At 39.1% G+C, this 14,659-nt stretch overlaps 4 protein-coding genes across 7 annotated transcripts; 3 read left to right on the plus strand and 1 right to left on the minus strand.

Annotated features, from left to right (window-relative positions):
- The first annotated feature begins 536 nt into the window (after positions 1 to 536).
- LOC148166586 (1-phosphatidylinositol 4,5-bisphosphate phosphodiesterase-like) lies at positions 537 to 6,613 on the plus strand. The gene is made up of 10 exons (XM_088048556.1): positions 537 to 596; positions 1,397 to 1,573; positions 1,622 to 1,819; positions 2,812 to 2,891; positions 3,229 to 3,465; positions 3,513 to 4,347; positions 4,393 to 4,543; positions 4,588 to 5,641; positions 5,694 to 5,955; positions 6,001 to 6,613. The coding sequence occupies exons 2-10, from the start codon at positions 1,403 to 1,405 to the stop codon at positions 6,256 to 6,258; spliced, it is 3,246 nt and encodes a 1,081-aa protein (XP_087904682.1). The 5' UTR covers positions 537 to 596; positions 1,397 to 1,402; the 3' UTR covers positions 6,259 to 6,613.
- An 87-nt stretch (positions 6,614 to 6,700) lies between these two features.
- Positions 6,701 to 7,361, plus strand: LOC148166587 (dolichyl-diphosphooligosaccharide--protein glycosyltransferase subunit 4-like). The gene is made up of 2 exons (XM_088048558.1): positions 6,701 to 6,811; positions 7,181 to 7,361. Exon 2 carries the CDS (start codon positions 7,182 to 7,184, stop codon positions 7,287 to 7,289), a length of 108 nt encoding a protein of 35 aa, XP_087904684.1. The 5' UTR covers positions 6,701 to 6,811; position 7,181; the 3' UTR covers positions 7,290 to 7,361.
- A 212-nt stretch (positions 7,362 to 7,573) lies between these two features.
- Positions 7,574 to 8,603, minus strand: LOC148166588 (superoxide dismutase [Cu-Zn]-like). The gene is made up of 2 exons (XM_088048557.1): positions 8,492 to 8,603; positions 7,574 to 8,278 (listed from the first exon to the last, which is right to left on the minus strand). The coding sequence occupies exon 2, from the start codon at positions 8,270 to 8,272 to the stop codon at positions 7,811 to 7,813; it is 462 nt and encodes a 153-aa protein (XP_087904683.1). The 5' UTR covers positions 8,273 to 8,278; positions 8,492 to 8,603; the 3' UTR covers positions 7,574 to 7,810.
- A 3,055-nt stretch (positions 8,604 to 11,658) lies between these two features.
- LOC148166589 (kinase D-interacting substrate of 220 kDa-like) lies at positions 11,659 to 14,076 on the plus strand. 4 transcript variants are annotated; one of them, XM_088049324.1, is made up of 7 exons: positions 12,091 to 12,234; positions 12,291 to 12,671; positions 12,924 to 13,103; positions 13,157 to 13,407; positions 13,465 to 13,757; positions 13,800 to 13,887; positions 13,933 to 14,076. In XM_088049324.1, exons 4-5 carry the CDS (start codon positions 13,245 to 13,247, stop codon positions 13,476 to 13,478), a joined length of 177 nt encoding a protein of 58 aa, XP_087905450.1. In that variant the 5' UTR covers positions 12,091 to 12,234; positions 12,291 to 12,671; positions 12,924 to 13,103; positions 13,157 to 13,244; the 3' UTR covers positions 13,479 to 13,757; positions 13,800 to 13,887; positions 13,933 to 14,076. The 4 variants fall into 4 exon arrangements, with proteins under 4 accessions (XP_087905446.1, XP_087905448.1, XP_087905450.1 ...); XM_088049323.1 differs by having other exon boundaries at positions 13,806 to 13,887; positions 13,933 to 14,071; XM_088049320.1 differs by lacking the exons at positions 13,465 to 13,757; positions 13,800 to 13,887; positions 13,933 to 14,076 and adding exons at positions 11,659 to 11,749; positions 11,807 to 12,033 and having other exon boundaries at positions 12,087 to 12,234; positions 13,157 to 13,249.
- Positions 14,077 to 14,659: the final 583 nt, after the last annotated feature.

Genomic DNA, 14,659 nt, shown 5'->3' on the forward strand with positions numbered 1-14,659 from the left:
CATGGGACGATCTTTGCCTCAAGAGTTTCCAAAGAGTTATAAAGATATGGGACGACCTATGGGTGCGTCGTCGAAACGTACCGCTCAAGAGGATCCAAAGAGTTATAAAGACATGGGACGACCTTTAGCAGCGTCGACGCCACGTCCCGCTCAAGAGGATCCTAAGAGTTATAAAGATATGGGACGACCTATGGCTGCGTCGTCGCCGCGTTCCCCAGATGTACCCCCTTATGAAGGGATGGGACAACCTTTGGCAGCATCGTCGCCATGTCCCTCTTTATTAGACCGAGTTCCCTTAATCGGAGGAAGCTCTTCCACAGCTTATCAAGACATAGATGAAAATTTAATAGGATTATATCCATATTATAGCATTTTAGGATCTAACAAATCAAAATCATAGAATCAGCGACGATTAAAAGTGTCATTTGATCGGATTGTATTGTAACTGTTGCGTAATGTGCCAATAAACCACCTGAAAAGGATTACAACATTAAAGTATTGATTGTTTTAATTTAATTATTGCAACCATAAGAGTGCTAAGCGGCGGACACGAGTCTCAGTCGTGCGGAAATTGTTGGAGGAATGTGAAGAGTTTGGTAAGTGGAACTTTTAAATAACTCCATTATTGTGTTTCGTAAACATTCTTAAAAACAAACCCGTGGCTAAACTCAATAATTTTTTAATTTCGTTGAAACTGAAATGAACTTTTTGCTCTATCGGAGTCAGTAACCGCTTTAGAGACAATTTTATTATGTTTTTGATCGTTATTTAGACAATAAACTCACGTTTTTGTAATTATTCAACCATGAATTGAATGTTGGACGGTTTTGATATTATAATTATCAATTAACGATATGAAACACCATTTCAGCGGTTGGCATTGAATATAATGGGCTCGTTATCAGTGTTGGGTGTTTGATAACTTTGTAACAAGAAAAACTGGTAAAATAATGAAACGATTACAGTTGAATTGTGTTTCTGCCCAATTTAGTTCAAAAAATTTAAATTGTTTTTTTTTTCTAATTCAAAATTTGTAAAATGTAGGCAACCAAGAAAACACGTTTTTGTCAAAAACCGTTATTATTGAAGTTTGATTTAATTTACAGAAAGTTTATACGTGGAGACAACTAAACTTGTCTTTTTACACCGTTTTTTCAATTATATTGGCTTAGAAGCCGCAATTCTTTGAAAGACGGAGGAAGCACATCAAAATTCAAACTTCGCGCCGCGCACTATTGACGTCTGACGTAACTATGACGTCTTGCTTCTAGTAAATAAACATGTCATTTGCAGAAAGATGAGTTTTTCGTGCTCGCCGCTTTATTTTTTTAATTTCCGATCAAAACACATTGCGTAAAACCCGCAATGAACGTCCTTTAACCGACATTTTGCTCAGTTTACCATGACGAAGAAATTCGAATTCGACTGGCACATCCCCGTGCCAGAGCCCCTCCGGAATGGCTGTATTATGGACAGATGGACCGAGGAAAAGGACAACACGGAATTGGAGCAATACGTGTTGTTCCGTGTCGACGAGTACGGATTCTTCATTTATTGGAAGAGCGAAAACAGGGTTTGTTGTAAATGAGGTGTGAGCCCCCTTTTAGAAGTGTTTCCACAGGAAGGAGATGTCATCGAGTTGTGTCAAGTCAGCGACGTCCGCGCCGGGGGGGTCCCGAAAGATCCGAAGTTGTGTGCGTCGTTAGTTGCTAAACATGGGGCTGATCTTGAGGAGAAGTCTTTGACTATTTGCAGCGGCACGGATTATATCAACATCAATTATCAGCATATTGTCTGTCCTGATAGCGACACTGCGAAGGTAAAGAGGTTGTTTAGGCCATGATTGGATTTAAAACCACACTAAAAGTGTGTAGACTCTAATTTCATGATAATTCATGCACTTGGAATGGTGCTTAATTGATTTTAATTGCTCGTGTTTTTGTTGTTGGAAATAGCAATTTTATTGTAGTGATTACACATGTAATTACTGGACGCTGCTAAAAATGGAAAATGGATTAGTTATGTTCAAAACGAGAAAACTGGATTTTTGCTATTTGTTCAAGTACAAGTTTTATATCATCATTTATATTCAGACCCACGCCAATGCGGTTTGTGATAATAATCAACAAGTTCTGCAGCGGAATTATTCATATTCACAAACTACAAAATTAGCTCAAACAAAGTTATATTTATCTGTTGCTTCAGATCAATAATCAATCATTTTATTGCCGCTATATCAAGGTCTTGGTCAAAAAGGAAGATCCCCAGTTGAGAAAAAATAGAATTCATGTTAGTAATTTACTTTAGTTACGTCCGATAATGTCTTTTTGCGCAATATCAGACGAGGGACTAGTCCGCTAAAGTGTACGTTTTCTCTTAACCCTTTAACTGTTATAAACGTATGTCCAGAACTCGTGACCCAGAGAAAAAAGGCTTATGGAGGCAACAATTCTGAAGCAAAATTTCGAAACAAAAATTTTCTAATTTTCTAGCTCAAAAAATAATCGAGTAAAGACGAAAAAACAGTAGCCAATCCGGAAGGTGTTAAATGTGAATCTATTTATTCGATTCGTCTTATCTACTAACTTTTGCCCCCAAAATCTCAAATTCTTATCATTTGCATTTTCTAAGGAAAATGGCAAAACGTACATATAAGTTTACAACAGTTAAAGGGTTAATGATGTTCAGCCAAAGGCCCCAATAGTACTCGTAGCCCTGCCACAGGTGCGATTACGAACAGAACCGCCAGAAAAGTCCCTCTTCTGTCGGTTCTCTGTCATCTCCTCTAATAATACTTGAACGTATTTGAAGGTGTGGTTGGACGGTTTGCGAAAGATTACTCATAACGTGAAAGCCAATAACTTCTGTCCCATGACATGTTTGAAAAAGCAGTAAGTTGGTCACCTTTTTACCTGTTAACAAAACCGCATGTGAACGTCTCAAAATTCCCATTAACCGCCTCAGCATGTTTTTTCTTCGTTACGCAACATCTTTGATCTTTTATTTTTTGCATGGCTTCTGCAACAAACAGCTCTGGCAGCAAGGTTTAAGAAGTATTACTCACAACAATAAAGTTGTTAATGTTTGCCCGAGAACTGCCCTGATGAAACAGTGAGTTTTCTACTTTGAGTTGGTTTTTGGTAGATAGTCGGGGGCCACACGCATCGCTTGTAGCTTTTATCCTTTATTCCTCCCGTTTTTATCCTCGTCTAATTTCGCAATCTTTAGTTGGATGCGACTGGGATTTATGGTGGACGCCCGGGGAAAAGTCCCGGTGAAAGTAGTCGCGCGGACTTTCGCCTCCGGAAAAACCGAGAAGCTCGTCTATCAGTGTCTGTCGGAGTTGAATCTCCCAGGAGGGAAGAACGACGTGATCGAACCTGAGGACTTCACGTTTGATAAGTTTTATGCTTTGTATCATAAGATTTGTCCGCGGAACGACATCGAGGAGCTCTTCAGGACCATGTAACTCCACCATCCGTGTCACCGACTCTTTTAACATTCTTTTACAGAACGCAAGGGAAGGCTGATTATATGAATCTCGACCAAATGATCAACTTCTTGAACGAGAAGCAAAGAGATCCTCGTCTTAACGAAATCCTTTATCCTCATTACGACGCCAAGAGGGCCTCTGAGATCATCGCGACTTACGAGCAAGATGAGGCGGCGAGAACAGCGAATCGGCTGACCAAAGACGGATTGATTCGTTATCTGATGTCGGACGAAAACGCGCCGGTTTTCTTGGACCGCTTGGATATCTACATGGACATGGACCAACCCCTTTGCGCTTATTATATAAATTCTAGTCATAATACGTATCTAAGTGGTCGACAATTCGGAGGGAAATCTTCAGTGGAGATGTACAGACAGGTCCTGTTAGCAGGATGTCGGTGCGTGGAATTGGATTGTTGGGACGGCAAAGGCGAAGACGAAGAACCGATAATCACGCATGGTAGGGCCATGTGCACCGACATTCTTTTCAAAGACGTGATTTACGCCATCAGAGACACAGCGTTTGTCACTTCTGATTACCCTGTGATCTTGTCTTTTGAAAACCACTGCTGCAAGACGCAGCAGTACAAACTGGCGAGGTACTGCGATGAAATTCTGGGGGATTTATTATTGAAGGAACCACTGGAGGATTTTCCTTTGGAGCCGGAAATCCCCTTACCCCCACCGTCGTCTCTAAAAAGGAAGATTTTGATTAAGAACAAGAGACTGCGACCGGAAGTGGAGAAACAGGAGCTGGAGTTGTTCAGAAAGGGGCAATTTGTCATCGAGGACGAAGAAAAAGAAGATGCGAGTGCGTCAGCCGATAGGCCTCTTCCCCCAGACATCTCGGCTGAAGTAAGTAAACTAGAGAAAAGCATCGAGGATTGTAGTTGTTTTTAGACTCCGGCGCCTGATATTACTCCGGGGGAAGGCGACATTGGCGCCCCCAGCGTGGTATACGTGGGCTCCACCACCAACGTCCATCCTTGGTTGAGTTCGATGGTCAACTACGCGCAGCCGATCAAATTCCAAAGCTTCGAAAACTCCGAAAGTAAGTTCGCTCGTGTCACTTCTTTACCTATCGGCGATTTTCAGAGCGAAAGATCCACCACAACATGTCGAGTTTCTCGGAACCCGTCGGTCTGGGTCTCCTCAAGTGCCAATCAATCGAATTCGTCAATTACAACAAACGCCAAATGTCCCGCATCTACCCAAGCGGGGCCCGAGCAAACTCTTCCAATTATATGCCGCAAGTCTTCTGGAACGCCGGTTGTCAGATGGTGTCTCTGAATTTCCAAACGTCCGATTTGCCCATGCAACTAAACCAAGGGAAATTCGAGTACAATGGTAACTGCGGGTACTTGTTGAAGCCGGATTTCATGCGAAGACACGACAGGACGTTTGATCCTTTCGCTGAGAGTCCTGTGGATGGAGTGATCGCTGCTCAGTGCTCAGTCCAAGTGATTGCTGGCCAGTTTTTGTCGGACAAGAAAGTTGGTACCTACGTGGAAGTGGACATGTATGGGCTGCCAACGGACACCATAAGAAGAGAATTCCGTACGAGAATGGTCCCTTCAAATGGCCTAAATCCGGTCTATAACGAGGAACCTTTCCTCTTCAGAAAAGTGGTCCTTCCTGACTTGGCCGTCTTGAGATTTGGAGTGTACGACGAAAACAACAGACTTCTGGGTCAGAGGATTCTACCCCTCGATGGGTTGCAAGCTGGCTACCGGCATATTTCTCTAAGAACTGAAGCAAACTTCCCCATGTCGCTTCCAATGTTGTTCTGCAATATCGAGTTGAAGATCTACGTTCCTGATGGATTTGAGGACTTCATGGACGCGCTGAGTGATCCCCGGGGATTCCGAGGTGCTCAACAGAAACAAAACGAACAAATGTCGTCGATGGGCATCGAAGTCACCGACAAAGGACTCGACAAAAAGGAGAAGGAACGCCTGGAGAAAAAGGAAGAACAGTTGGTTTTCGAACCCATCACCATCGAATCGATCAAGCAAGACAAGGCGTTCCAGAAAACAACGAAGAAACAACAAAAGGAGTACGATACGTTGAAAAAGAAGCAATCGAAGGAGAAACTAGGAATACAAAAGGCGCAATGCGCGGCTGTGGATAAGTTGATCAAGGGCAAAAAGTAAGTTTCTGTTTGGATGTTTGTAAATGTAGATTTCTATCATTTCTTTCAGTAAAAGCGACCTTGTGAACGACCCATCAGTGCGCAAACTGGTGACCGAGCAGACTTTGGAATGGAGTTCCCTCATGGAGCGCCACCGAAAACAAGAATGGGAGTTTTTACGCAACCAGTTGGATGAACAACGCGATGCTTTAAAACGTCACATGCAAATTTTACAAGCGAGTCAGATGAAGCAACTCGAAGCAAAACATGACAGAGAAATGAAGGAGATCAACAGCCAACAAGCGAAGATTTCCGTTGAAACAGCCAAAGAGGTGGTAGCCCGACTAACTGTGCAATAATTTCACGTTGAATTTCAGGTCACCAATGATAAAAACCTCAAGACCAAACGGGACAAAGAACGCCGGTTGAAAGAGAAGCAACAGAACAACACGAAACGGTTCTTGGAGGAACGAAAGGCGGCGTCCAACAAGCAGTTGAAAGAAAAGGATAAGTTGAGAATAAAACATGATAAACAGTTGGAAATGTTGTCACATGATATTCAGAAAATGATTGATATGTACAAGAATGAGGAACTCGAATACGAGATGTCGAGTAAAAGCGAGTTTTTTGCCTAAGGACCAAATTTATTTATATTATACTGTAGTTTTAATGTAAATGTCAGATTCTAGTCCTTACAATTTAGAGTTTACACTTGCATTCATTCTTGTGTACGTGATAATAAGGTGGAATTGGTACTAAAAACTCGTTACGAATTTTTGTTCCTGTATGTAATGGTGTTTTTATTTTCGTTGTGGTTTCGCAACCTTCAAATCTTTATCTAAGATGTTATTACGATTTATAAATTTTATGTGAGTTAAGTTTTAGACGATTTTAGGGAAGAATTCGCTCTGAGTTCAAGCGAGAGAATGCGGCGTTTGTTCTCATTGTATCCTGATTCAGAACTATATGTCTAATAAATTATAAACTAGACTCGGAGTTTTATTTCCAGGATAATAAAAAAGTTGCGCTCAAAAATTTAAATGATTTTCTAAAAATTCAGAAGCGCCATCTAGCGCTAAAAGTGGGAAGCCGGTCAATTGACACCTGTCACCGTGCAACTGTCACAAAATCGTGTAATTTTGTGGGGCACCAGTTTTTATTACTTGTCTTGTTTTCAGGGACTGAAAAGTGAGTCTAATGAGATTTTTGTGGGGTTTAGTGCAGTTTTTTGAACGCTGAAAATGAATTGGAAAATGGGGCTTACCGGCAGACTGTAGTAGCTTTGCAAGCATTTAAAATGCGGTAAAAGTTTGGAAACACGAGGAATTGTACAATTCTCACGGTTTTAAGTGAGAAAAGTCAAAATTTTGAGCTGTATTTACACAAGGACGTTGAAAACTGTGGCGATATCTAGCAACAGACGATAGTCGATAATAAAGTTTTCTGTTTTTTTTTTATTCGTAATTATTTAAATTTCTTGTAAATTATTTAAAGTTTCTCACAGTTCTTTGTTTAAAATGACCTTTTCATACCTAATATTGACTTTTTTTATTACAGGATGGTTACAGACGTCCATTTAGCCGTATTATCCAATGCTTTAGGAGTAGTCCTCTTTTTACTCGTCGTTTTATTCCACTACGTTCATGCTAATAATTCCAGAGTTTAGATACCCAAAATGTAGGCATTTTTATACTTTTATAACATGTATAAAATTTAAAATATAACAATAATAAGCTAATTTTTCGTTCCATTTATAATCCAAAAACCGAAGAAAAATTATTTTGTCTGCCTAGTCCGCAAAATTTGGTTTCAAGACGTGACAAATCCACTAAAGGAACTACAAGACTATCGTCCAATAAAGTGGCATTTTGCTGACTCACACAAAAGAAGAGTTTGCGGTGCAAGCACCAAAATTTTCCATGATAGCCCATAAAAAATCAAACGCAAATGTACTTTTTTGCTGGCATTTATTACGTCGTGATAACAATAAAAAATATAGGTATCTATAATTAGTATTTTATTATCAAGGACCCTATTACATAACACTGGTATCTTGTTTATCAGTTGACTCTTCACATGTTAAAAAACTCAACCACAAAAAAAATTAAAAATTCTCACCATCTACCTAAAAATCCTAAAGAACAAATTTACTTATAGTAATAAAAAAAAGGTGAAATCAAAACTTGTTTAGGCTTTAGTAATCCCAACAACCCCACAAGCCAAACGAGCGCCAGCATTTCCTGTAGTTTTGCTCAATTCATGTCCCCCTTGTCCCAAATCGTCAGGATCAGCATGAACAACCAAAGTGCGTCCAATGATGCTATGTTCTCCTTGCAAAGAAATATGCTTGTCTGTGATATTCACTTTGGCAACTCCATCACCTCCAGCTTCTACATTCCCCAGATCTCCAACATGACGCACGTCGTGAGTTGGGCCCCCATGATCCTTTCCATGCGGGTTGAAATGAGCGCCGGCGGAGATGCACCCATTGGTGTTGTCACCGAATTCGTGGATGTGGAAACCGTGAGAGCCTTTTTTCAGACCGGTGACTTCGCCCGTTACTGAGACAGGCGAGTTGCCGTTTTCTTGGGTGAAGAAAATGGTTCCTTTAACTTCACCGTTGAGGACGCACACAGCTTTGGTCGGCATTTTGTTCTAGAAGAGGCAAGTGACTAAGCAGAACTGATAATGGGAGTGATTATCATTGCGGGCTCAAGGGCAAGAAGGAATTAGTGGTGGGGAAGGGGCCAAGGTCTCGAAACCGGCACAAAAAGTGAGGTTAGGTTTGATGGGGGTTCTAAATTTAATATATTATGGAACATGGGGTTTCTTGCAACAGGTTGTTGTAAAAAATGATGACAATCTTACCGAAATGCTTGTTCTGGAATGAAGAAAAAACTTAATGACAATTGATTACACAACTGTCAAGCTGTCAAATTTGTCGGCGACTTTACCGCCATCTACAACAATCTGGTCGTAACATAAATTACTGCTCGCGCACGACCTGCTGTATATCTACGACCTGTGCATTCGTGTAGTTCCACTGTTTCTCCGCATATGCTTTGGAAAGCGCTGCTGCTCGGGCACTTTTGGGAACATTTTACCATATTGGGTTTATTACCAACATTGTTTTTGACATTTCAAATTTTAAGTTTGAATATTGAAATTATTACACGTTGTTTGTTGCTTTTTCAAGTTTTCGTTGTGTGCTTTGTTTACGATCGTTACTTTGTTCTACGTTTGTGTTTTTTGTAGCTTTCAAAAGTCAAAAATCTTACTAACCCCAAAATTCAATTTGTCAACAATGTCAAAAGCGCCCGAGCAGTGGCGCCCTCCTCGGCAAAAAAATGCGTTTTCTCGGAAACATTCTTGATGCGGGGAAATGAGATGTTGCACAGGTCGTAGATATACAGCAGGTCGTGTGCTCGCGTATTCTGATCAAGGTGGCGCTAGGTAACTTATATGAAGAGCAGTCTTGATTTCAAAAAGTAATTTAAAATATCATGCGTAGTTTCTTGGAATCCAAATTTGTTGTGATTTATTAGCGTCTAGTTAGTAAAGTCTGTGTGAAGTGTAATTAGTACTTTAATTAAACCAAATGTACAATTATTTCTGAAAATGAGTGCAGGAGGAAGAGGATGATGTGTTTCGAAGTGTGCTGAGGCTACATATGCAAAAAGTAAGAATGAAAATCTATTTCTGTCGACATCTCGTTTATTTTTGGAATAAACTCGCGTTATTTTAGCTCTTTTTACGCGAAATTTTGCACAGATTCCAAATCTGTGCTCAAAATTTAAATTTGACAAAAAACTGAGGTTTGGCCGATCAAAGTTTTGGATGTTTGATTTTTATTTTTCTAATTTTGAAAGTTAAACATCTCGAAAACTATTAGAAATATTGAGCAACCCTTTGCGCCATCGCTTTCCTCGGCTCATTTTACGTAAGAAAACTTTCTTAAAATCCCAAAATTTTTTTATTTTTTTTATTTTTGGCCATAACTCGTAAACTATTTGTCCCATAGATCTCAAATTTGGCCAGTAGATATATTTTGAGCTTCTTTTTCGACTCACGTATAATTCAAAGCTATTAAACGTCGTTTTCATTTTGAAAACATTGACTGAAAATCACCCCAAAATGACGTTTTCAAAACAGTTTTTGGCCAATGCCTTGTTTATTTATTAAGCAAACTCTACAAATTTTGGTCTCATTTTACGCAGAATGTCACGTTGAATCTAAAAACATGAGAACTTTTGAATTTTCGTCAACAAGTAACTGAGTTATGGCCGTTTGAATTTTTGGGTTTTTGCCAGAAGGCCAAATTTTTGAAGGTTCAAAACAATTCGTGCTTGATATCTTGGAAACTATTTCAGATACCGAGTTGCGGTTTGCGCCATCGTTTTTCTCGCGATTTTTTACATAAGAATAAGTGCCATACAAAAATTTGAAAAAAAATGCAGGGGAAGATTGCGGTGTTGGTGGTTTAAAAAAAAACGGTTTTTATAAATAAAATAAATAGAAATTTTGATCTAGTGGCCTAAACTTCCAACCAAAAGTTTCGCTATCTGGTGAGAGGACGGGTGAACTGTCAACTTCGGCGTTATTCCGCTAGGTGGCTTTAAAGCAAAAACTTCTCGCAATGTTTACAAATCGAGTTGCGGTTTCAAATCGATTATTAGTCTTGTTGGGGCTTTCATGTCTTTAAAAAGTGTCTGAGTTTAGAGCCTGGTGTTATGTGTAAGTGGAAGTTACCGTTTTTCATGTTTATCCAAGTTTTCAAATTACGACCGAGGTGATTTGATCTAACCTTATTTTAATGCGAAAATGGTTTTTACGTGGAAAGTTGTTGCTTAATTGTTAAGAAAAACCATAATAAGAAACTCTGATACTTATAAACGTTGCGTCAGGTTTTTTTAATCTAACTAATCTTCTACTTTAGGGACAAGAACGGAAGTGATTCAAAAAGTTGACGAAGTACAAAGAAGCCAACGTAACCTGCACAAAGTCGAGTTTAATCCCCAGAGTGCTAAAGTCTGAAGAAAAGGCGACAAAGCGAGATGCCAATTCCATTATTTTAACAGAGTGAGTTTCAATTTTAAGTTAATTTGCAATTACAATTTCCACTAGACTTGACGTGACAAGACATGCTTATTTTTGATTGGTTGAATGAATAGTGCGTCTTGCCATCAACCCAAGAAAACAAAAGTTACTATACTACCACGAAATTATTAAGATGTATTATTGGTTGCCTACGTGCTGCATGTTCAGGCGTTAGAATTCACATTACTAATTAAAACTTGTTTTCAGAGTACAACAAATAAGGAACAACACTGCTGCTTGCCCAAGAAACCAACAGAATTCTTGACTGTCTACTTTTTTCATGTATCTGGGAATGCTACGAATCAAGTTACGCAAGTTAAGAACTTTATTTGAATCTGTTTGAAGTTGGTGGTGAAATCGATTTGCAACAAGTTTGTGGATTCTGAATTATTATTAAGAGACTGAGTGTATGGATGATGGTCTTCTCATGACTACACACAGCATCTTGATGGGACCACCCGTGGTCTAATGTCCTAACGACGGTTGTCGTCGCTCAACGTTGAAGAAGTCTGCAACTTATTGCACACAATTGAAGAAACCACTTATTCAGCGCTTCCAGCGCCAATTCTTCACACCATAGAGAGATATTGTATTCCTATGCTGTGGTACAGTGAAGTGATACAGGAGCTTAACATCACGAAAAAGGTGCTGCTTCACTGCAACGTGGATGAAAAAGGTAAAATTCAAACATGTTTAAAGTCAAAGTCAAGTGTTGTTTTTCCAGTTGTTGAAGATGTCGTTCAGAGATTGGGATATGTTCAATCTGTTGCTGATTTCATTGGGGGAGCACGAAGTTTGCAACGTTTTCAAACCTGATGAGCAGAAAACGAGGAGTGTTCTTTCAGAGAAGACTTAAAGAAACTTAACTAACAGAAACGTCTCTGGAGGACATCTGGTGTCTTGTGAGCTGTTTTGTGAAGTCAAGAAAACATCAGGAAAGGGAAGTTTGTGAAGAATTTTCATTGGTTTCTTGAAAACGCGAAATCTACAATGCTGACTGCTATACTGCTTGTTTATGAAGGATGGAAGGTTTGTTTGTTTTCTTTTTTCGCCAATCATGGTCTTCTCTTCATTTGTCTGTTGCAGCTGAAGAAGAATTTGTTGTACTTTGGGTCTGGAGCAGGTGCAGTCAATTGACAGCTTCACCTGACGTTAAGAAGCAACAACTGCACAGAATGAGAAAGTTCCAGTTGCTTTTGCATGAAGAAACCAACAAAATTCTTTACTGTCAACTTTTCTATTTTTTGGGAATGGTACAACAGAATCTGGGTTTGCACAAATTTATGAGTCCTCATTGAAATTCTTAAATGCAGGTAAGCAGAAAATTGTTGGAATCACAGCTTTAAAATGCTTTGTGGTATTTTAGGAGTGTTGAAGTTGTCAAGAAAGAAAATACATGCAGCAAAGGCTATGGAGGAAGTCTGCTAGCTTTTGAGCTATTTTGTGAAGTTATGAAAACATCAAAAAGTAGAGGATGAAAATTTTTTTTCCTACTTAATTAGGAAGGATGAAAGGTTGGTTTTCTTTTCACTCCATTGATGATCTCATTTTTATTTTTTTTCTCTTGCAGCTGAACAAGACTTTGTTGTATTTTTGTATTTTTGTATTTTGTATTTTTGTCAGAAGCAGGCGCAAACAAATCAAAGCTTTGCCTGATATGTACAACCAACCAACAACTACAGACAGTGAGAGAAGTACAGCTGCTTCTACATAAAAATCAAGAAAGGCTGCATTTACAATGAAAAATGTTTCTCGGATAAGTTAACAAAATGTTCCTAATGAAACTTTTTTACACTTCTTGTTCAGTGGAGGAAGGAGAGAAGAACATGGAATAGTGCAGAATTTGGGATGATTGGGATGTGGACTCAGAAACGTGACATGCACAGTCAGTGTTCTTAAGCGCTAAAGTCTGAAGGAAATGCGAGGTCCCAATTCTTCCTATTTTAACAGAGTGAGTTTCAAAAATCATTTTAGGTTATGTTACTAAAATTTGAATTTCCCTCCTTTGTGTTCAATTTCCACTAGACTTGAAGTAGTCAAAACTTGCTTATTTTTGATTGGTTGAACGATTAGTGCAAACTGGTATCAACCTAAGAAAACAAAAGTTACTATACTACCACGAAAATATTTACATGTATTATTGGTTGCCTACATGATGCATGTTCAAGCGTCACAGTTTTTACTAATTAAAATCTATTTTCAGAATTCAACAAATGATAACAATGATGCTGCTTGCACAAGAATTCTTCACTGTTCACTTTCTTAATTTTCCGGGAGTGCTATGAAAGAAATTGCGCAAGTTAAGAACTTTATTTGAAGCTATTTGTAGTTGGAGTTGATTTGCAACAAATTTATGGGTCTTCATTGAAATTTTTAAACGCAGGTAAGCTGAAAATTGTTTGAATCACTGCTTTAAAATGTTTTGTGGTATTTCAGGTTCCAACTTCATTACCAGAGTTTAGAGACTGAGTCTATTGACTACACACACCTTGCAGCATCTTGATGGTACCACCCATAGCCTAAGATGTCGAAAAGGCGGTTGTCGTCGCTCAACGTTGAAGGAGTCTGTAACTTATTGCACAGAATTGAAGAAACCACTCATTCAGCGCTCCCAAAGTTCAGTGAAGTGATACAGGAACATAACATCACGAAAAAGGTGCTGCTTTCCTGCAACGTTGATGAAAAAGGTAAAATTCAAACATGTTTTAAGTCGAAATCAAATGTTCTTTTTCCGGTTGTTGAAGATGTCGTTCAGTGATTGGGAGATGTTCAAAGTGTTGCTGATTTCATTGCGGGAGCACGAAGTTTGCAACGTTTTTCAACCTGATGAGTCTACAAACAGAAAACGAGGAGTGTCCTTTTAGAGAAGACCCAACGGATACGGCTTTGGAGGACACCTTCTGTCTTGTAAGCTGTTTTGTGAAGTCAAGAAAACATCAGGGAACGGAAGGAAGTTTATAGAGAATTTTCATTGGTTTCTTGAAAACGCGAGATTTAGAATGCTGAATGCATCGTGCTTTTTCAGGACGGACGGAAGGTTTGTTTGTTTTCTTTTTATGGTCTCACCTTAATCTCTTAGTTGCAGCTGAACACAACTTTGTTGTCCTTCCTCTTGGTCAAAGAAGGAGCAATTAACTACAGAGTGACAGTCTCAGCTGCACATTCAGGTAAGGTAACATGTTCCTGATGAAACTTTTTTACACTTCTTGCAGGAAGAAGAAGATGGAGGGATTAAGAAGAGGAGGACATGGCAAAGTGTAGGAGTTTGAAGTTTTTGCTCACATTATGTTGTTAGTCAAAATAATGTAATTTGCTATGTTTTTGTACGATTTAGAATTTGCTCATTTGCTTACATACATAAAGTTTAAACTTGTTTTCTTTCCTTTTTTCGGTTAGTAGTCGTTTTCATGCAAAAATTTATCCAAGTTGGTAAATAGTTCGGCATTATTCCGCCAGATGGCGCTTACTCGACAAATTGTGGTAAAAATCCGTGCTAAATTGGATAGCTAAGTTTCAAACCAAAATTTTAGCCCTCTGGTGAGAGAATGGTTGAACTAAATAGTTCGGCATTATTCCACCAGGTGGCGCTTACTCAAGAAAATTGTGGTAAAAATCCGTGCTAAATTGGTTAGCCAAGTTTCAAACCAAAAATTTAGCCCTCTGGTGAGAGAATGGTTGAACTAAATAGTTTGGCATTATTCCACCAGGTGGCGCTTACTCAAGAAAATTGTGGTAAAAATCCGTGCTAAATTGGTTAGCCAAGTTTCAAACCAAAAATTTTGCCCTCTGGTGAGAGAATGGTTGAACTAAATAGTTTGGCATTATTCCACCAGGTGGCGCTTACTCAAGAAAATTGTGGTAAAAATCCGTGCTAAATTGGTTAGCCAAGTTTCAAACCAAAAATTTAGCCCTCTGGTGAGAGAATGGTTGAACTAAATA

Source organism: Gnatocerus cornutus, unplaced genomic scaffold (assembly GCF_029298725.1).
Source record: "Gnatocerus cornutus isolate USDA-ARS CGAHR unplaced genomic scaffold, icGnaCorn1.1 ctg00000023.1, whole genome shotgun sequence".
NCBI lineage: Eukaryota > Metazoa > Arthropoda > Insecta > Coleoptera > Tenebrionidae > Gnatocerus > Gnatocerus cornutus.